Below are 23356 nucleotides of genomic sequence, written 5' to 3'. Positions count from 1 at the left end.
CTCTGATTGATTTCCATGAATTCTAACAAAATTAAAACATATAAATATCTAAGATTGAGTTTTTATGATTCATGTTACCTATGAGTTAGAAATGAACTGCTGATGCTTTAAGATATGAATATACTAAAAACTGACCCAAAAGTTGCCGTATTCATTCTTTATCCTACATAAAGACACCATTAGTTTTGTAAAATCGTATGTTAATATCTTTCTATGGTTTAATCTTTCCTACTGTATACACTAATTCTACATAACCTTAGCTCTCCAAAGAAAGAGAGGAATTACAACTCACTGATTGTCATTTATACACACTACTATAATGTAGTGGTCAAAATTAATCTGAGGTCCACCTCAGATTCACTTTGCAGCAAGCACATATCATCCAGCTGCTATTCGATTAATTCCAAAACTTGAGAAAAGACGGCCAAAATAAACTGACATGTTCTGTGGACTGAGCAAAAAACTAAACTATTTTCACTATCATTCAATCTATATTCAGTTTTGCTGTTTCTTATGGGAAAAGATGTTCTCATGAAAATATTACAAATTTATATTAAAAACAAAGTACCTTCATCAAACGATATTAATTCTAGTCACGGTCCACCCTGTTTTACATTGTAAATTCAGACAATATCAAACACTTTAACATACAATGCCAAAAGAGAGGGGAAAAGTTCATTTAAAATCATTACATGATATACAGACATATAACTAAAAAAGTACAGTATGGAAATAATATTCCCCCATCTGTTTATCCAGTACATCAATTTGCGCTGTTTGTATTTTTGAAATTTTCGTCTTGTTGCACCAGTGTACACTTCCCATGCTGACCCTCCAGCCTGGAACAATTACAGAAGTCAAGACTGAAAACATGATTTCCTGCTCTGTAATCCACTTTACCAGCCCACTTCCATATCCTGAAAGGTATGTAAACTTAAGTGCAGCACTAGGCGTCCATATAAATTATCCTTTCAGAATTCTTCCATGTTTGTTGAAACATTAGGGGTTGCTGGGTTTGAATCTTGAGAAATGGCAGCAACAGTGACAATTCTTGGAGAACCAAGAACCTCAGTAACTGAAGAGTCCAGTTCTCCTGAGGTAACTATGGCAAGGGCTGTTCCACCACCTTTCTTGTTCTGATGAGTTTTGACATGTTTCGAGAGATGGTCACTTCGCATAAACCTTTTAGAACATTCAGGACACTCAAATCTCTTTTCACCTTTTTAAAAAGAAGGATGAAACCAAAATGTTAGTGAAAGAGAGCACCAAATGCTTTTTTGTTTAATCATGTAAATCTGACGCTTTCCTTTTTGACATTTAATTATCTTTCAAAGGATACAATACTTTCGTCTCTACCTGTCTGATTTCCAGGTCATGAGTTTACAGTCATAAGTTCTTGGCAATCTACTCTTCACTATTAAAATGCTCTTAACAAACATTTGCTATGCTATGATTATTTGGTGAGTAGTCTGAATTTCCGATCACCAGAAAATTTTCCTAAACTTCCATAAATCTGACAGAGTAGCAGAAGTACAAACAGTGAATGAAGCACTTGATAGCGTTTGAAAAAAAAACACTTTTATTTAGATTACAATTACAAGAATGGAATGTGGACACAAATTTGAATCCCAAAGCTCCATGAATCTGTCTCATGAGAATGTATAAAATCAAACTCAAGAAAAAAAAAAATCACCATACTAAATGTTCCAACACTGTTTAAATATCATTAGACCTCTTTTGAGTGTTACCTTGTGAAGCTTTAATTTTGAGTGGGGAGAAGAAAATAAAGCCTTCTTTGGGCTAGAAATATGACGACTAATAAAGCTTAGTTTCTAAATGGTCCACCTTTCTAATTTGAACTGTTAGGAGATCTTGCTTTATTTGTTCTTACCTGAAATGTCAAGCAATTTCCCCAAACCACCAAATATGATGAATGGACAAGGTTAAAAAAATCTTAAGGGCCGGGGCTAATCTAAGTGAGGAGAACTACCCCTAATCCATGACGAATCCTATGTGCTCAAGAAAAATTGTCAAATTTTGATAACTAACTTACATCATCGATGATGATGTCTCTTTCTAGGATACGTACAGAACAATTTGAACAGATCTTTCTTTATTTAATTACTCAGTCAGCTTGCATTAATGAAAGCTGAAATCTACTGCTTTCACTGTCTCAAGTTACTGCATTTACATTTACATTTAAAAGTAATTTTGAGAGACCCTAATGAGTGAGATTTTCAATATCACTATTTATTCATGGTTACTATGATTCAGAGTTACTGTACTATGTATAAAGAGAGGGCTGACCAACCTGTGTGGGTTCTTCTATGTCTTTGCAACTCATCGCTCCTTGTAAATCGCTTGCCACAAAAAATCCAGTTGCATACAAATGGTCTTTCACCAGTATGCCAGCGCAGATGTGCCCGAAGATGAGATGTCTTGCCATAAACTTTTCCACATCCTTCAATATGGCAGATATGTTGCTTCTTTTTTCCTGGCTCATTGCTGCTTCTAAAGAGAAGGTTTAAACTGGTAAGTAATCTTATTCTAAAATATTATTAGTTGGCTTAGGAAAAATACTTCATGATAATAGATACAGTTATAATTTAGTAGTCTCTGAAAATAAATATATAAACATACTTTTTAGTGGATAACAATAAACAACATAGACAATACAAGAAAATCTCAAGCCCAAATGAGGAAAGCCATGACAAGATGCCTAAATATGTATTGATAAAATTTACACTTATGTATTGATAAAGTTTACACTCACCTTCCTTCTCCCTCTCTACAATTAGGACATGAGCAGGCAACTCTTCTCAGTCTCTTGCCAGGTTGTGCTTCCTGGTCAGAAGCTTGCTGAGCTTGTTGCAGCTGTACTTGTGTTATCTGATCAGGACTAACAGCACCAATCGCTGCATTAGCAATGCCACCTACTGCTACAGTAACAGGAGCTATTGTAGCTTGCTGTACTTTTACTCCGTCCTGACCTTGCTGTTGACCTGTAAAACAAGACAGTGTTTTTACCTTTTCTTGGTAATTTCACAAATAAGTTTCATATAGTTTATAGAAAACTAAACTACTTAAAAAGAATCATAAAACAAATATTAAATCTAGCCATTTTTCTGAAATACTACAAGAAGATGTACCTGCTAACTCAGATAGTGCTGCTTAACGTAATTTAATGTTACCAGAACAGTACAAGACTGCAAATGATATTAAGAAATGTGAATTAGTTTAACAAATCCTACCCCGAGCCCCAAATGCTGAGATAAATGAGAGGACAATATTTCTGTGTAAGATTTTGTTAAATCTATTGCCAGTGAAAACACAGAAGCACACCTACACTCAGAAAACTTCAACTAGCTCATTTTGAAAGTTATTTTATGACACATACAGAAGTCACTTCTACAATCTGTACTGACTAAACACTAAGCCACAAAGGAACTTTCACAAAAAAAAAGAAAAAAAGAAAAAAAGAAGGGTCATAGGTCCAGCCTTAAGCTCTGCCTCGCTAGCTTGTTCATTTTGTTTTGCAGAAGGGAGTATGTTTTCAAAAAGACTGGAAAAGCAGATTGAATCAAATACAATTAAAAGACTGACATGGTGAATTAAGACTTCAATTTCACTGCATAAGTTTATCAATCTCATTGGTTTTCTTGATCAAAGGAAATCAGGACAATTATCTTGATATTAAAGCAAAATAAAGAGTATTCCCAGTTAGGTAAGAAGTGAAGTTTCTTGAGCAGTAGGGTAGTATTATATTTACTTTAAAAGTTATAGACTATAGGGTCTGAGAAAATAATATGACAAGCAATCTGACACAAAGTTGTCTGCGGTCTGACAACACTGAATACCAGTCCTCCAGGTAACAGGTATGGTAAAAAAAATATCATCAGATACTGTCATTTTCAAAACTTCATACAAATGAAAAATAAGAGGAAACTCTACCTACTTATTGATAGAGTGTAATGACCAACCAGAATTCCCAAGAACAGACTTCAATATTCCAAGACCTGAAAGTCTGCAGTATTGAAGCACTAATTTAAAACTCTGAAATCCCTTAGAGGTAATATGATTCAGAGATATTCAAATAGGTACTCAAACTTACTTCTCAGGCATCTGTAATAGAAATCAACACAGACATGAGTGAGAAGAACACTCAAGCCTAAATTGCCTAGCTACTAAGCAAGTTCATATACAACAGTGTGAAATAACAACTACTTTATTCGTGTGACTGCTAAGGAGCAATATCTGCCTGGGCAGGATATGTTGTGTAGTGCCATGATAACACCCATAGACTAAACCTAACAAACACTAACAGGTTAGGACTGAAGAACCTCCCAACGTGACATGACTGTCATCCAACAGGCTGTAGTTCACTATAGGAAATAGAATAAATCTGTGTTGTGCCTGGGTCAGTACCAGGTTATTTTCACCAGAAGCACTGACCAGTAAACTCTCTTGGTTTCATTCTGGAATTTGCACTCAATTCAGCTAGATATAAATAAACACCAATTCCATGTTTTCTTTAGCAGGCCACAAATATCAGCAGATACCGAGTACTTTTGGTTCTCTGACACGAACAAGGGCAAACCCAGAAGTGATAATGATTGAAACTCAATTGGAATTCACAGGATTTTGGGGATAGACAGACAGTAATACAAGAAAAACATTTCTACAAAGAGTCTGGAATTGGAAGCAGAGGAACCATAGAAAAAGAATTAAAATGTTAACCTTGAGTGTAGAGCCTCCATATATCCAGGCTAGAAGAAAGACTTTCTTTCCAGAATAGGAATATACTAGAAAAAAAAATTATTTAATAACAGGAAAGAAAAGCACTCACAAGAATTCTTGAAGGAGAATAGGATAGGTTAAGGAGAACAGTGAGGTATAAAGGCAGATAGCAGTATCTAACACTTGCGTCTAGCAGTAGCAGAACAGGACATGAGCTTCCAAAGTGCTAGTCCATGGGCAATTCCATGTCAGGCCATTAAGCTGCTGAAGTACTGAATGCTATGAATAGCTAGAGTCAAAGAAGGCTGATTGTTTTTGTTATATGTAATACTTATCTTAACACATTAATGTGATTGCTTGTGTTAAAAACCAGCTGTAGTTTTTAGTCAGCCAAAGGTAAATAAGTTAACAAGAAGAACTGGCTCTGCTTGTAGTCTTTTGCAGAGACACAAACTGCTCTCAGTGTGCTAAACAGACCCCAGATGTAAACTCCTTTAATCCACAGGGTGAGCACTATAAGTGATGGCAGTCTAGCGACTGTCACTGCAAAACTAAAGATACATCGTGTACTAAAGTCACACCTACAGCAGCATCTGCTGCTATTCTCACAGTCAGGTGTGCTTTCAAGCACATTAAGTTATTCTTTGCCATCAGAGCCTGTTAGAGAGATGACTCCATCCATGTCAAAGTCCTATTTGACAAAAAAAAAAAAAAAAAAAAAAAAAAAAAAAAGCCCCATGACCTGTTTTCTCCCAGTTTTCTTTTTTCTCTAAGATTTTCTCTAATTGACATTAATGCTTCAACACAACTTTTCCCAGGCTGCCAGACTAAAGCCGTTTCAGTACAATGTGAATTGAGGCACTCAAAACTCAAATCCTGCTCAGGCAGGATGACTATTTTTTTACTCCATGACTATTGCTAGAGTGATGAATGTCTGACACATAACTCTTGCTTGATCTGACCAATATGCATTTATGTGGAAGCCTGTTCAGCATTTCTAACACCCCAAAATATCGTGCTGATTTGATATGAACCAACTTTCAGTCCAAGTCATGAGACAGCCAACCACACAAGGGTCTTCGGATACTTCCTCATAATATCCAGCACTGCTGCTTACGTACTTTATTGATCCTACACCTTCCCCCATCTTTTTCATTTGTTCTCCAAGGAAGGCATGCATGGTCCACATAAGCATCTGGGGGAATAGGATACACACTACTGAGCTATAATCTCTATCTATTTATTTAACATGATATAACAATACATTTCAGTAGAAATTCTTCATAATAACTGTAAAGGTGACAGCAAAAATACAAAAGATAAAATGACAAAAGTAAGGTTGCTCAGGCAAAGAGTTACATTCTTCATATGATTTCAGTTGAACAGTAATTAAATGACTGCTTTTCAGATGGCATTAATACAGTTATTACATTTCCAATGTGAAGAGAATCAACATTTCAGTTCTTTAAGCTCACGGAGTTATTTTAAACTTCCCTTTCCTTGAATTCCACATAACCAAGATCAGAACAGAAGGTTCTGAAATTCCCAAAATATCACACAAATAGCTTTATTTAAAGATCCAGGACACAATATTCATAGAGGTTTGCTTATTGAGATAAAAGAATGACTGCAGGAAGTACAGATATATGATAATTTTTTTTTTTTTTTGTACTTTTGAAAAAGCATCCCAACAAGTTAGCACACTAGTAGCTACCAAGATAGAAAGATGTGCATCTGTTTTTATTTTTTTATTTTTTAACTTATAGAATCATAAAGGTTGGAAAAGACCTCCAATATCATTTGGTCCAACCCTACCACCAATGTCACCCACTAAACCATGTCCCTAAGCACCAGGTACAACCTTTCCTTAAACGTCCCCAGAGATGGTGACACCACCTCCCTGGGTAACCCGTTCCAGTGCCCGACTGCTCTTTCTGTGAAGAAATGTCTCCTCATTTCCAACCTGAACATCCCCTGGCACAACTTGAGGCCATTCCCTCTAGTCCTACCACTGGGTTACCTGTGAGAAGATGCCAACCCCCAGCTCCCCACAGCTTCCTTTCAGGTAGTTGTAGAGAGCAATAAGGTCTCCCCTGAGCCTCTTCCCCAGACTAAACAATCCCAGCTCCCTCAGCTGCTCATCACAGGCCTCGTGCTCCAGGCCCTTCACCAGCTTTGTAGCCCTTCTCTGGGCACACTGCAGGGCCTCGATGTCCTTCTTGTAGTGAGAGGCCCAAAGCTGAACACAGTACTTGAGGTGCGGCCTCACCAAAGCTGAGTACAGGGGAGATCACCTCCCTTGTCCGTCTGGCTACACTATTCCTGACACAAACCAGGGTGCTGTTGGCCTTCTTGGCCATCTGGGCACACTGCTGGCTCACGTTCAGGCGAGCGTTGACCAACACCCTGCACCAAAATATGCAGCAATACTAAAACATAGAATAGTTTTCTTATCTATATAATGCCCCAGCACTGTATCATAATAAGCAGAGCCTCTGATGTCCCCCAGAACTTTTGACAGGTCAGTAGAAACTACAACACGGTGCCAGAGCTCCTCAGTGCTAGTAGCCAGATAAGTTGAACTAAAACTTGTCAAATGCACTGTTGTACTTTTTCCTATTATCAACTTAGCTTTAATTAAAAAACAAACAAACAAAAAAACACACTTGATTTTAAAACCAAGTAGTTGAGATGACGTTACACATAGAGGAACAGAAAAGACTAGCATCACTTTATAGTGAGTATTAAAAATAATCCATATGGCTTGCTACTAGGGGCATAAAAATATCATTTAAAGCCTTCCAAAAAATGTGCTAAAATCATGAGATCACTTAACATTATTTCTTTCTGATGTACTCCAAACCACAAGACCTAGTATCAGTATACTTCACCGTCCATAATCAAGCCTTTCAGTAACAAGAGCTCTCATGTTTCAACACAGATTTCAGAAAGAATTCTAAACAAACCATTACGTGAGGGAATAAACAAAGTCACACTTCAGTTCATCTGTGTTGTTATAGATGAGTTGTCAAAGCAGTCACCGCACATTTACACCTGCCTGTAGAAGACAGTTTTTCTTAAAATTCCCATGATTTCTTTTTAATGCTGATTTTCTGAAATTGTGAAACAATTTCTGAAATTGTGAAACATTCTTGATCAACAAAATCATCACTGAACTTTATTGCATGTGCTGTCAGGTTACAACTTTAAGTTACAACAATATGCTACTGCACAAAGTAACACTGACACCAATTACTGCATTTGATTTTATTTCTCTCAGGTATAAGTACTCTTTCTTTTGGATAGTAACCACTGCATGTCAGCCTGCATCAAACAAAACCACAAGGCAACCTGATATGGAATTTATTTTGCAAACCAAGCACAGGAAGCCTCTCACTAGTTAGAATATTGCATATACGATTATGAAGATACAATTGAGAATGTTATAGACATTCTCAAATAGAAGGACCTTCTCAAGGTCCTATAGACCTTCTCAAATAGGACTTACATGTATATAATTTTAGTCACTAATCTTAAACACTTAAGCATTTAATAAATGACATCTCAAAATACAGGATTGCGCATCTTTTGTTTTTCAGCACCACGTTTTCTTCCAATTTTGAAAAGAAAACCACAATCCTGCATCTTAACAGTTACATCACATATACTTTCTTGTATATACGAGTCTAATGTGTTCATGCAAGAAAACATTTTCAGGTACTTCCTATAAAGCCAAATATCATAAGAATACATATCAATTTTAGTTTTCAAAGCTATCTTGCAAAATAAGAGCTCCCGTAACACAACCCAAATGACAAAGAAAGCTAATGTATACTACCTAAGGAACACCTTCCTGTAGAGCGACTTTGCTACAGAGTGATCTACAACTGAAAATCATTGTCATTAGGCTCGGCCATCCATGGTCAGTCTAAATCAAAAAGTTTCCTTTTACTACACATTGCACATGCATTCCTATCACACTGTTCTTGTTCACCTGATGCAGTAAGAATGAAAAACTACTCTTTGAGACAAGTATGGTGGATGCAGAAAAGGCTGTACTTTGACAATCCACAGAAGTCACTGGAGTCAAGCTTTAAAAAAAAAAAAGGATCTTGGACAGAAGAGAAATTAAGACAAGAAAAGGACACTTCTAGTTTCTATCACTCAGTTCCCCAAAACAATTAACACTGAGTTCCTGTTGCTGTGCAGCCAGCATTCTGCAGTCACAGAGATGTCAGCATTAATGAGAGATATCTCCGTATCATACACCTTACTGCAAAAGCTGCGGAATGCTTTGCAAAATGTACATGGAGCCAGACTGGCTAATGTTAAAAAAACAAAAACTTGTTTAACTATGTATTCTAAAAATGAAAGAGATAGTTGCAACTGACACCCATATCTCTATGTATATTGCTAGAGGACATGTAAGTAAAAGCTGCAAAGTTTCAAAGTTCTACAAGTGCTGGAGCTGACACACCAACTTGCCCATTAAATAACTTACTGATAGAAAAGAATGGGGAAAAAAGAGGTCTCAGCTCCTTTCCCCTCTCTGCATACTTTAACTGCAGTCAGCTTGCAAACATTCTTTCGCCTACTATTTCGCTTGAAAAATGACAATTTAAGATCAGCCAGGATTTTAAATTTTAAACATCTCAGTGCAATATAGTTGGAAAAGATGATCTTTAACATCACCTGCTGGAAAAGTTTCATGCTGAAGAATGAGATGAAAAAATCATGCTTTAAAAATAAACATAATGTGAAGACAACAGTGAGTTTCAATATTGACACAGAAGACAATGGGATTTGATGCTACTTAAACATTATGCAGACAATGCTGACTTCTCTTTTGTCCTGAAGTAGTAATTTATAAAAGGTTTGATAAAGAAATGATATATGTCAGGGGAAATATTTCCCAGAATAGGAACTTCTCAAGGGTTGATGCAATGGACCCACACAGTGTTCAGAGAAGAGCAGTTTGGAGTAGAGAAAGGAATTGGATCCAACCAACTACTGTAGGAAATGTCGGTTGTCACAACACATTGTGTCCAGATGCTACTACAATTTCCAGTACAAACTGCAGTATCAAGTAGATTGATTTCTTTTCTACTGCCTACAGGGACATTGCAGCAAGTTTCTATTTTTCCCTGTTTCTGACTTGAACAATATTCATAGGAATCTATCTTCTCCTCAAGAGACTTTTCTTCACACGTCAGATGGGATGGTTTGTTCAAAAGTTGCTAACCAGCATCACAAATAAACTTAGCTTTTGTGAAAAATACTACTAAGAAGCATGAGGATTAAGGCAGAAAAAAGTTGTAGAGTTTTAAACACCTTAAAAAAATGTATTGTTTTTTCTTTTGTGCAAGAATCATAGTGGCAACACAGAAAAACAAAACAACTAACAAGGAGTTTCATGAAAGTACTTTAATAACTTTTCAAAAAATTTAAGGCTTTTCACAAGTGCATTAGGACAGCCTGAAGTCAACTTAGTATTTTCAGACAAATTTTTTTTCCAGCTTGTATTACCTTTAATTGAAAGCCTATTTTCTCTTTATTATTAAACTCTGCAAAGAGCTCTCACAAATACAACACAAAAAGATCTATACGGGAACAATACAAGAAAACAGACATGGACCTACATTTTCACAAAATTTAGCCTTGCACAACCAAGTAGACGTTTCAGTCAAAGCAAGGCAATAACTAATTGTTCGGGATTGTTGCTGCGATTTTAATAGGCTTCAATTAGAAATAAAATATGTTCAGTTTTTAGATATTTTAAAGGAGCTGGAAACAGCAAAAAACACTTTATCTTCCTGCTAAGGTCCTTTCAAAAAAAATAATTGTTTTTCTCCTGTATTAAGAGGTCAAATAGAAAAGTGCATTTAGGATAAGTGTTTAAGAACACTCCTCTGCGGATGAAAGTAAGTAGCTCCCTGTATATTGAACCTTAGAGCAGATAGATAACTGAAAATCCAACTACCAAGTGTGCTGTTGAATGTTAGGTGCACTGCATGGAACTAGCTGTAGATATAAGAAATGTAGCTTTTAAAGTTTATTTTTACTGAGCATCCGCCTCTACTCTATCATCCCATCCCAACTCTCAAGTTATTTTACAGGTTTTAGCCACAACAGAACTTGGTTCAGTTCTTTTTTCCATCTCTTCCCCTTTACCTTGAAATGGGGATAAGGCAAGAACCTTGTTGATTATTAGTCTCTACAGCCTGACTAGAAGAGCTGACTACCTCCCAAACTGTAACAGTAAAGAAGTTACATACACATCCTACACAGTTCTGACATACAGAAATCAAAATACTGCTTTCTGGGATTTCTAGGAAGTCTGTTTTTCAGCACCTCAGTTCAACTTCTGTATATTACCATGGAAATAGAAATTGCCTGATCTTGAAAGGAGGCTGACAGGAGAAAGAAAAAACAATAAAATAAACAAAAACCCAAACTAAGGTTTCAGTATTGTCTTTTTGTTTGCTTTTAACTACAGTTTAGATGGTTGACATATTTTACGCTTTCAAGTCCACACTTGACTAGGTTTACAAATGTCCTCGAAATAAACATTTTGGCTACATGAAATGTTATCTTCATATTGATTGAGATAAAAATAAATATGATGCTATGCACAGGAGTTTGGAAAATGGAAAATTCTTTCAACAGCCTAGTTTTGAAGTCAGCTAACTTCCTGTCTAAGTCATGTATCATTTGATAATTTGTTCAGAATTAAGAAATGCTAGCGATAAAGATTAATTTGTTTATTAAAGCTGAAACAACTGGTCTTGCCTGATAAAGGCTCTAGCAAGATTACAAGAGAGCTATATATCTTATAAAGGCCATGTAACTCTCTAAGATCAAAACCCTCAGCAGTTCTTCCAGCTCTTCTGTAACATAATCACTCCTGTAAAAAAAAAAAAAAAGAAGTATGTTTGATATCACCTGCTCTTCCTTTCTGGTTTAGAACAAATTGAAAAACTTGATATTTTACACAGAGTAGCTTCCCAACAGCCAAGGAAACAACACAAACAAGGCACATATCTCTTAGAGTTCAGAAAAAAAAAACTTTGAAAAAAGATCAGAAGAAACTCAAAGCAAGAGTGGTCACATCACCTGAAACCGTTCTATGATTAAGGAAAGCCAGACTTGTACCTAAGATGTGTGCCAAGTTGCTTTTGGCAGGAGGATATTAACCGGATGTTTTCTTTACACGAGAATGATATTAGTCTGCCAGTCTAGCAAGACTAATTATGCACGTTGGGATAACATGGTTTAAAGACTGGTTGATCAAGGTACATGACTATTAGCCACTGTCAGTAGTATTAAATACCACAAACTCTATTCATTTCTAAGAATGGATGAATGCAGAAATCTGAAGAAATGATACCCCAAACTAACCTAAACAGATGTTGAAATGCTAAGCTTCTCAGGAGATTGTGGATGTCTGGAGCTTGTTTTGGTGAAAGTTTAATGACAAGAGCAAAATAATCATGAAAATTACATTTCATATGCAGTCCCAACTACTACACTACAGCATATGAATAAAACTTTTATTAACTTTTATATATCAAATTGCAAACTATTTAAGAAGTTTAGTTGTGTTTCAACAATACTGTTCATACTCAAAATTAACCATTCACCTTGGAACATGATTTCCCATTATGTGAGTTAGATTGTAAGAAATAATCATTAACATCCAACATTTTTAATATGTTAGAACACTGAGAATTTCTCACTTCTACCACTACCAAAATCACATGAAACTAAGTATATCATAATATAATGCATGTTACACTGAGGAAGGTATTAAAAACAGGAGTGGGGGAAGCATATTTACAATCTCTCTCCTTTCCGGGAGCAATTAGGTTAGCTTAGCACTGATCCAAGCGCTCTTAAAAAAACAAAAACAATTAAATACTAACAAGGTGATGAAGACGTGCAGCATCACTCATAAGCATGTGCTTGCTTGACATTTGCTGAACAAGAAAGTTCTGCCTTTTGATTTCCTGCTCTACATATTCTGATTCTTGGCAACAGGGAACTAGAGAAGGGAGGGCAAAAACTGATATTCTTAGAGAACCCATAACACTCAAATGTTTTTGTAAGACCACATACTCTAACTGGGAAATAGTTTTACTAATGCTCTACTTTGAAGAGCTTAAGAACTTGCATCTAATTCTTCAAATTGATAGCATAGAAATGGCTCATTAGAAACCTGTTTCACCTTGCAATTATGACCAAAGCTGGTACTTGAAATACTTCCCCTTCCTCCTTTCCCTGGAAGCAACAACTGTCACGCCTTGCCACTGACAGGCAAGGCAAAGGCTTATTTTACTGAGGCATTTTTACCAGGTGATTCTCCAGTTAGCTGAATAGGAAGATTGTGTACACCTTACACATCAAGTTTACAACAGAATATTGACACTTGATTTTAAAGCTGCCATCACCTAGACAAGTGTTTGCTGTCACCAGCACAGTTTGTTGTTAAACTGTTTCTGCCACTGTTTTGAAATTCAGTTTAAGAAAATCCCACAAACAGAGTAATTTTGTTGTTGGAAAACTAAGTACTTTTAATTACTCTGAAGCATTTGAAAAGAATGTGGGTGCTAGAATATTTAGAACTCTGTGATTCTGCAACAATTCTCAGCTGAAGGCAACCTGAGAAGAGCTGCAAATGACCTTTCATGACTTTGGAAGAACTACACTAAATTGCTATTCACTTTCCAACTATAGTCTCAAAATGCAAACTAACAAAAAAAAAATAATGCAAGAACTAAGCAGAACTCCTGTATTTGTTCTGTTTTTGCACAAAATAGCCCTGTTCTTCATACTTTTTTCCACTGCAGGCTCCATAGCTTTGCAGCTAGTTTCTTCCCAGGTATTTCCCACAGCTCACTTGCCAATGAGCATCCACAGAAGCACTGGATGTTGTTCAGAAAACCTCCTCACAGGGCCACCACCCTTTAGTTTCTCTGACTTCAACACCTGGCAATTGCCTTTGCCAGTTTGCTTCTATACACAGTGGATATTTTGAACCCTTTTCACCTTGTCACCACCTGCAGACATCTCTCCTTGCTTAGCTACTCAACTTACTGAGTTCTGATTCTACACGTACCCACTGTTGCATCAACAAGAGCAAGGAGAGCCACCAATTACACTGTAAAGAAGATGCTTTTCTTTCATTTGATGGCTTAAGTGTAAAATTCTAAGACTTCAGGCTAAACACCTTCCGACAATAACTATCATAATATCAAAAATGGCAGAGATAATAGAAGATCATGAGTGGTACTAAGGTGAATCAATTTAATTTCTCATAATAGAGTGGTCTGAGAACATTAAATAAAATGTCTTACACAACTGAGACACTGCATTTACTGCAGACAAGTAATAAACATGTCAAAAATTTACACAGACTCAAAAAAAAGCAAATCCATGGAAGAAAAGTAATCTAGAGATTATTAAGTACTAAAAAAAAATATAGCACTTGTGACTCATGAAGACCTGAGCTGCTGATCATTGAAGGGTGGGAAGCGTACCTCAGAAAACCCATTACTCTTGCATGTAGTCAGCATCAGACATGGTCAGAAACTAAATATTTAGTCAGAAACTCCTTTAACTCATAGATTATATGCATGTAGTTTGGGACTATTATTTTATTCCTGTTTGAAGCATTTTAACAAATTCTTTAAACTCCCTTGCGAAGTCTGAAGCAGAACATTTACATTTTGTTACCAGTCTCTTCAGCATTTGAACAGCAAGTCAGAATTAATGACTCACACAAGAAGAGTTAATGAAGAAGCAAAGGGAAGAGAAAGCCTGAAAAACAAGCTGAAGATGGATGCTGACAAATTTGAGAAGTACATGACAGGAAGAGACCTGGAGGTACTACCAAATTGTGTAACTAGTAACAGTAGAACAATGAAAGTATCTGGCCAAAAAGAAAGAGAAAAAAGCCTTAGTAACTCATATTATATACTATAGGGTATGAAAGAAGGACAATTACATGTTAAGACGTCCCCTAATGAGAACACTAAGTATTGGACTTCATGGTCATTACCAACTGTTTTAGAATCCCCTTCTGCACATCCCTGCAGAAGACTCTTAAAACTCTCCAGCTGCAGTATTGCCAGGCTGCAAACTGAACACTAGTCATTCTTCCATGTTATTTAGGTGGATGAACTCCAGATTCCCCATAATTCAGGCCGTGCCAATGCTCATGGGTTAAAATGGCTTGCACTTGAGTTGCAACGTGGTGGGATCTGGGGACTCTTGCTTAAATCAACTAACAAAGCTTGGACCAAACACTTGTATACAATACAAGTAATATTTCTCACTATTTTTAAAACAAAAACGTCCCATATAAGGAGAGCTAAACACCATTGTCACATAACAAAATTATTTCAAGAGGTAAACAACGCTGATCTATTACTATTTTTTCTTCATAAGAAACAGGGAATTCTGAAAAGCCATTGTTTCCACCATGAGGACAAAAATCAATATATTTCCAATGTGAGCAAAAATGATAAAAAAAAAAATAAAAATGAAAAAGCAGCTTACTACCTCTTCTGAAGACCCCTGTGTAAGAACAGGGGGCACACAAATCCCTTATATTGTAATGAAATGCTGCATATTCATGGTTTGTATGTAACTTGTCTTAATAAAATCGGATCTTTTATTTCACTCCATATTCATCAGCACCCACAAAAATATTTATTATTTGTGCTACTCCTAATGCAAACACACTTCAAGATCAATGTGTTGGAGGGACAAAAAAACCTTTAGCCCACCAAAAGGAAATTGTTTTATGAACTCTATTTTCTTAGATTCGTCTTGTACTACAAGTTCCTTCCACAGACTCACTTTTGTCAATTAACACATCTTGACAATTAAGAGGGCATAAAAATATGCTTTAAAAAGGTAGAAGCTACCCTATTTTAAGAAGGGAGAGGAATCCTTGATCTTGATTTTACACCTATCACAGCAGAAGCTTTAAAGAAAGGCAAGAGAACTATCTAGCACCTGCTTGTCCCCAAAGTTATATGGGGTAAATTTGGGATGTCACCATCTATCTTACATCCAAATGACACAAAAGATTATTCCATTCCATGGGGAATCATGTATAAAACAACTGTTAATTCTTATAGTACAGAAAAAACGCAGTTTACTTTGCACAGAATTATCTTGTTTAAAGTCCACAACAGGTACTGACCTCATAGCCAGGCAGGTATTTGTAGATCCCTACATGTTAAAGTAAACACAGCTGCTTTTAGGTAGTCTATTGTTTGATTAGCACTTCACTTAGTTTCTTTATCCTCCTCAATCCAGATTCTCTTCATACCCCCCTCCATTTGCCCCTATATTTTCAATTATTCTTCTGACTGACACTTTGTACATCTTCTCTGCAGAGCTTCACAGAATCACAGGGTGGTGCAGGCTGGAAGCAAGCTCTGTAAGCCACCTGGTCCAACCTTCACTCGAGCAAGGGCACCTGAGCTGGCTGCCCCGGACCATGGGGCTTGAGTGTCTCCATCCGTGGAGACTTCACAACCTCTCCAGGCAATCTGTGTCAGCTCTCAGTCCCCCTCACAGTAGAAAAAGCTATCTTCCTTCTGCATCACTGATACTGAATGAATTCTCCTGTGGGTCTGAAAATGAGAAGACATGAGGAGAACTCTGCTTTTGCCTTCCTTTTTGACCACGCACAACGTACAGCTGAAAGCGTGGTACCTACCAGTAGCAACCTGTTCGAGATTTTAACTTAAAAATTGAACAACTATGAAAGAAAAAGCACACCAAACATTTTTTCATCTTTCTTGGTTTACCGTAGAGCCTACACACCTTAGGACAGTAAGCAGAATAACAAAGGTTATAAAAAAGCAAACCAAAATACATCATTTACTCGAAGATGTAAGTATTTTTCTTCCCAATATGAGATCTGTCTCTATTGGAATTTAGAATCTGTTAAGCCAAAAAAAAAAAAAGAAGAAAAAAAAAAGAAAAACAAAAAATGCCTAAATAGGCTTTCCCAACATAGTTCTATAGCTTAACATTTCCATAAGAATTTTAAGCCACAACTTATTATTTGCAATTAGAGTTCTATTACTTTGTTTCATTTATTACTGAAAAACTAATAAAAAGGCACCTAAATTACCCATTTGTAAGAATAACTAGGAAAAAACAATGTCCATGAAAAACATATGGCACAAATAAAAGAACAGTTGTTTCCGACAGCTACTTATTACAATTTTTTTTTTTTTTTTGGTTCCCCCTGAAACTTGGCTGGCTTTATCAGTTGAGCTTGCTCAAAGGACAAAAAAACTTTTTTTTTTTTGTCCTAACAAGGCTAGAGCACCTGAATCAATGGAAGGGTTGAATCCTTCACTCCATCTCTTCCCTGACACTTTCTGGACATCCTATGTACTCCTTATTTCTAACACCTACTTCCACTGCTCATTTGTAGTGAATGATCCACTTTTGGAGAGCTCAATTAACGTACAAAAAGAGTTCACATTGACAAGCTGGAAAGAGAATGGAAATATCAGTCTGCAGATGTTGAGGTAACTGAGCAGTTTATTTTTTCTGGAGACGTCCAGTAACAATAATAGCAAAAATAATTTAAAATAAAACAAACACAACAGTGAATCTGAGGAAACTAATAGCCCTGAACAAGACAACTTTTCCCTTATAATTGGCAAGTAAAGTTTAGACTTTTGCATGTTTCTAATTTTTCATTTTGTAACCATTTCTTCCTTGAACACTTATTCTAGCATTAACACAAGGACTGAACATCATGCTCTCTGCTCTCCTTTCCATGCTGCTTTGCTCGCTCTCGGAATAGCGATCAGAAGTTTTACAGGAGAGGCAGAGAAGTTATAATTTCCTTCTTTTATTTCTCTCTCACATTCTTGAAGTTCTATCTCCATAACCTTAAGTCTTGGGGAACATAAATAGTACCTCATACATGGAGGAATGATTGATGGACTCACTGCTGCTAGTATAAAATTAAAAACCCTACAGAAGCAGCTTACCTGGGCATAGGGGTGGGGAGGAAGGCGGAGGGAAATTCAGCAGTCATACAGTTTAAGTTTAGGTAACATATGAACCCTTTATGAGTAAGGCTTGGCTTCTCCAGAAGCATACTTCTGACTCATTCCCCTTGCTCAGTAACAAATCTCAATCCCTCTATTCTCCAGAAGACATCACATGCAGTCAGAGGTGCAGACAAGGTAACTGAGCAAGATGATATTCAGAATTTCTTGTCTGAACTGCCACAGTTGTAAGCCATCAGTAAGCAGGGAAGCAGAAGAGAACAGCACGTAGGAAGATTTTTCCCACACTCCCAAATCTCAGCTGCTTCCAAAGCAGGCTTTCCATTCCTTTGCCCCCTGCCAAAGTAGGCACTTTTGTCTAACAGTAGCCAACCTGCACTTTCCCATCAAGGACAATTTTCCAAGACAAATTAGACTGCAAGATGTTGTAGCAGCTGGTCAGCTCCAGTGAGCCTACAATTATTTTTGAACTATTACAGCCAAACACAAGGTCAAGTTTTTAATTCAGATAACCCTGATTAACATCACTGTAACGTTCCTTAAGTAAGGAAAGTTTAAATCATCCAACCCAACCCTCAGCATTTCCGTGTTCCATCAAATGCTGGAGAGCATTGTAGCAGACAAAATTCTCCCAATAGCAAATTTCTCATTGTCAAAGTACGTTTAGTTTCCTTGGAAGTACTTCTGTTTAGCTGAACAATCCCTCGCCCAGTTAAAAGTTTTTCATCTTAGCACATGATTATATAAAACAGATTAAGAGTCAATATGATACTAACATTTTTCATGTTGACTGGACAGTAAACACATTTTTTCTTACAGTTTTGTATTAAAAACTGACTACTACAGTTGAGTTACTGTAAATATATGAGTTTTTATTAAAACTAATACAACAGAAGCCTTTTGCTCTTATGGAGTTAAACCAAGCTCTTGTAAGCAGTTATCAAACTGGTGAAGAGGCCCTCAAATTTTATCTATAATACTAAAAGTTTGCAAGTTTTACATACAGAGTTGCCCTTATGGGTCACTGCACTCCTTGCAGTGAATTTATTTTAGAACTAAGTTCTTTATTCCAGCCTAGAACCTTTTAGCAGCTCTTTCCACAACTAATAAACCAGCATAACCACACAGGCATTTCATAATACACGTCAGGAGCTCATCATCAAGCACCGAGGTGGTTACAAGTGGGTTTGTTTGTTTTTAAATTAAAATAAGTCACATGATCAACGCTGTGTGTAAGCATACCTTACTCCATTCAAATCTCTCTGCAATATTTGGACTTTTGAGGGAACAGCTTTATGAGCTAGTACAGAGTATAATGTAGTTACAGACAAATGCATGTCATGACCCAGGATTTCGTAGTTCACATACTGCCACCTTCCTCATCCTACATCCCCTATGCAGAAATAAGGAGTATTGCCTGGTTGAAAAAAGTTTTTGTGTTGCTGGCTTTTGTTTATATATTATATTGTATATACACACACACATATATACATACATATATTGTGTGTGTATATATATATATATATATACAAACACACATATATGTAATCATTATATTTCATATATAATATGAAATATAATATATACTTATAATAATATATATTTATGTTATATATCATTATATTTCATATTTTTATATATAGTATGAAATATAATTGTATACAATTTATATATAAAATCAACATATCAAAGCTCTAGTAGTCGAGTATCACATTCCCTCCCAAAGCCTGAAAGGTTTTAATAAGATGGAGAAAAGAGTCACTGAAAAATAGTTTATCAAATACAAGTAGTTCTACTTCAATTGAATGGGTTTTACTAGTTTCATCAATGTTTAGAAGTGTCAACTATTTTGAAATTTGAAATTCATTGATAAGGTATTTTCTCACAGTTAGGGGTTTCAAGTTTATTACCAAAGAAAAGCCTTATAGAAGTATTAAGTATAGAAGTGGTAAAGATGATCTGTTATTCTTGCAACAGTAAAAAAAAAAAAAAAAAAAAAAAAAAAAAAAAAGAAAAATCCCACCACTTTGTCAGACCACTCACCTGCAACACTGGTAATGGTAACTGGAACTCCTTGAACTTGAACACCGGCAGCACCCAGGTTGGCAACACTTACTGTTTGGAGATTAGGTACTGAAGCAAGCTGGGCAGCATTCAGTGTGATTGGGGTACCAGCAACAGCCACTGGTGCAATCTGAGCAATGGTTGTGCCACTGCTTGAAGACACAGGGGTAATGGTTAGTTGTTGGGGCAACCCAGCATTTTGAACTTGAAGGTTTGAAAGGCTTTGCAGATTCTGAACCTGTACAGTTTGCCAACTGATCTGCCCCGATGGTGTTAAAGTTGGAGCCCGGATGAGCACCTGAGTTGGACTTACTGCCTGCAGCTGAACATTTTGCAGAGGCTGCTGCTGGATGGTCTGTATAGTTTGCCCTGACTGGAGCTGAAATGACTGGGGAGGAATGGCCTGAATAATCTGCTGTTGAGGCTGCTGGATCTGGATCTGCTGGAGAATAGGCTGACCTACAATCTGGACCTGCTGAAGAGAACCTGACTGATCCTGTACGTTCTGTAGTCCATTGGACTGAAGCTGACCAGAGCTCTGGCCTTCAGAGTCCGTCGCGGTGGTTTGAGGTTCTTCAGTTGTCTGCTCCGAACTGCTGCCTGCTGTGCTCGTGTACTGGCCTGCTTCTGCAGAGCTCACTAATGTGTCACTGCTAGTTAGAGATGTTGAGGCAGTGGTTGTAGAAGTGGACGATGAGGAAGGAGATTCTGGCATTGAACTAACAGAGGCAGTAGTGACAGGCGTTGACGCTAGCTGACTTCCATTGGAAGCTCCACTCTCCGAAGACTGTCCAACTTGACCTGAGCCTCCTCCTGCTGCCACATTGTTTATCACAGGCAAGGCTAGGGTTACTCCACCAATGTTTATAGGTAAAGTTGTTACAACTTGTGCCTGAGTACCAGGAATAGTTTGCAGTTGCAGCGGTATAGAAACACCAGGCCTGATTTGGACCGGGACCGTCTGATTTGCTAAGTTTTGAGCAATAACATTCCCCGAAGCTGTCCTGTTTGAAGCTGTGAGAATAGCTTGATTATTGCCCGCTGGAATAAGCTGAATTTGACCCTGTATGTCTTGTATACCAGTAGCACTAGAGGGATTAATTTGAATTTGTTGACCTTCTGTTGTCTGAATCTGTGGAATCACTTGGTATTGGACACTACCGCCTGGATTTTGTACTTGAATGACTTGAAATTGCCCAGGGGTCGTTGCAGAAGAATTGCCCGATTTGGTTTTTGAAGGAGATGCACTTCCATTGTTACTACTGGAGGGACTTGCTGCGCTTGAGGCAACAGAAGATCCTTGTTGAGCAACATTATTTTCTTTTGAAGCAGGAGGAGCAGCAGCAACAAGCTGCCAAGAGTTCCCAGCAAGCTGAGTTGTTACTAATTCTAACTGTTGAGGCTGATTTTGAAGCTGCACCAAACCTTGATTTGGATCTATAATGATCTGCTGCTGTCCAGTTGCTTGATTCTCACCAGGAGTTCCTATTTTGCTGCAAGTGGCTGCTAGCAAAGCAAGAGGTGAAGGCTGGGAATCCTATCCATAGGGAGAGAAAAGAGAACAGATTCAGGAGAAGAGTACCAGTATTAATCGCCAGGAGTAAGCGTTAAGATTTGCACAGGAAACAGACCTAAGTATGTTTCTGCATATAAAGACCAATGATACAGCTCTGAATAAGGAAGTACATGTTTCTTTAAATAATCTTTAAGTATAGGCCAGCAGTTATCAATGAGTATGTGACAGCCAGGACCTCAACCACTTCCTCACTCCAGTCTTTTTTTCCTACACTAAGGACAATTTAAAAAAAAAAGAAGATCTCGGTTACATAGGAAGCATCTGATCGCTGTAAAACATGATCAAAAAACATGTCCAGGCAGTAAAAATATTGCACCCAAAGAACTACGTTTCATCCAGCCCAAAGAAAGATGCCCTGAGCAGGAAACACTGTTAGCTGAACATTTCATTTTAAATGCTAATAGTTTGGGCACTTCCCTACTCGTGTGTGTGTGTGTGTGCTTTACCTGCGAGCCTCCAGTTTTCCCTTTTTTATTATTATTGTTGTTATTCTCTGCCTCGGGAGATTTCTCTCCCTCTGTGGGCATAGTTTCCTCCTTCTTTTGATCTGCAAAAAAAAAAATAAATATCAAGCGTAACAGGTTAATTATTCACCTCCATTCCTACAACAACAAACCCTACGAGCACATCCCTTTTCGCTTCCCAGCCTCTGGCCCGCACCTCCCCAGGAAAACAACGGCGCAAGCCATCGTTACAAAAGAGCGAGTCCTGAGAAACGTGGTTTGAAACCCAACCCATGGGGGCTGGAGAGTTAACACCCAGAAAGGGGAGGTTTGGTTTCCTTCTCCCGGAGACAGCGGGAGAAAACCACCCACAACCCTCCTCCTCCTCCTCCTCCTGCCCCCTGAAGCATCGACGGCCACTCAGTGGCCGTCGATGCTTCAGGGGGCAGGAGGAGGGCTGTGCATGGGAGGGAAAGAGGGAGGAAAGGAGGAATGAAGGAGGGAGGGATGCGCACGGGAGGGAGGGCTGCCGAAGAAAGGGGGCACACAGGAGGACGAGAAGAAAGGGGGCGCGGGGGACGACGCCGGGGGAGCGAGGCCGGGGTAAGAGGGGTTGGGGGGGGAAGGGGGGGGGGACACGGAATAAAAAAGGGGGGGCCCGCGGGAGGGCGGGCTGGGGGGGGCCGAAGGGCGGAGGGAGGAGCGGAGGGAGGGCGGGAGGGAGGGGGTTACATACCGCTCATCCCGCATTAATGCCCCGCCGAGGCGCCGCTCTAGGGGGGAGGAGAAGGAGGAGGAGGAGGAGGAGGAGGAGGAGGAGGAGGAGGAGGAGGAGGAGGCGGCGGAGGGCGGGGTGGGGGGTAGCGGGGAGAAGGCCGGTCGCAGCCGGAGCGGGGAGGAGCGGCCCGGCCTATTTTTCCACGAATGGCCGCCGCCGGGGCTGTGGCGTAGCCGCCCGCCTCTCCGCCGCCGGCCTCGGCCCGCCGCCGTGAGTGACAGCCGCGGGCCGGGCGGCCGGGGGAGGAGGGAGGAGGGAGGGAGGGAGGAGGGAGGGAGCGCGGCGCCGGGGGCGGGGCCCGCCGCGGCCCAACCGCCGCCCCCCGGCCCGGCTCCTCCCCTCCCCTCCTGCCAGCCGCGGCCCGGCTCCCGCGCTCGGCACACGCGCTGCTGACAGCCGGGCTCGGGGCGCTGATTGACGTCCTCCGCGGGGGGCGGGGCCTCGGCGCGGCGCCGGCCAATCGGGTGGCGGCTGCCCGCCTAACTGACAGCGCGCGGGAAGTGAGGGGAGCGCAACCCTCCCCCGCCTCAGGTCCCGTCCCGTCCCGTCCCGTCCCGGGCCCTCGTGGCCTCCCCGCGGTGCCGGGGGGTTCTTTGACACCTGCCTCGGGATATTACCCGCAGGCGCCCCGCCCGCTCATTGGCTGGGCTGCCGCGCGCGGGGCACGCCGGGAAATGTAGTTCGCGGCGGCGGGGGGGGGGGCGGCGCA

The 23356-nt window shown here is 39.1% G+C and overlaps 1 protein-coding gene across 1 annotated transcript; it reads right to left on the bottom strand.

Moving 5' to 3' along the window:
* Window positions 1–83: 83 nt before the first annotated feature.
* SP4 (Sp4 transcription factor) lies at window positions 84–21961 on the bottom strand. The gene is made up of 5 exons (XM_084306779.1): window positions 21873–21961; window positions 19830–21387; window positions 2774–3002; window positions 2312–2511; window positions 84–1219 (listed from the first exon to the last, which is right to left on the bottom strand). The coding sequence occupies exons 1-5, from the start codon at window positions 21951–21953 to the stop codon at window positions 972–974; spliced, it is 2316 nt and encodes a 771-aa protein (XP_084162905.1). The 5' UTR covers window positions 21954–21961; the 3' UTR covers window positions 84–971.
* Between the last annotated feature and the right edge of the window lie 1395 nt (window positions 21962–23356).

This window comes from Netta rufina, assembly GCF_964035555.1.
Source record: "Netta rufina genome assembly, chromosome: 2".
NCBI classification, from domain to species: Eukaryota; Metazoa; Chordata; class Aves; order Anseriformes; family Anatidae; genus Netta; species Netta rufina.
Note: the sequence above shows the minus strand (reverse complement) of the source record. Positions and strands in the feature narration are given on the sequence as shown.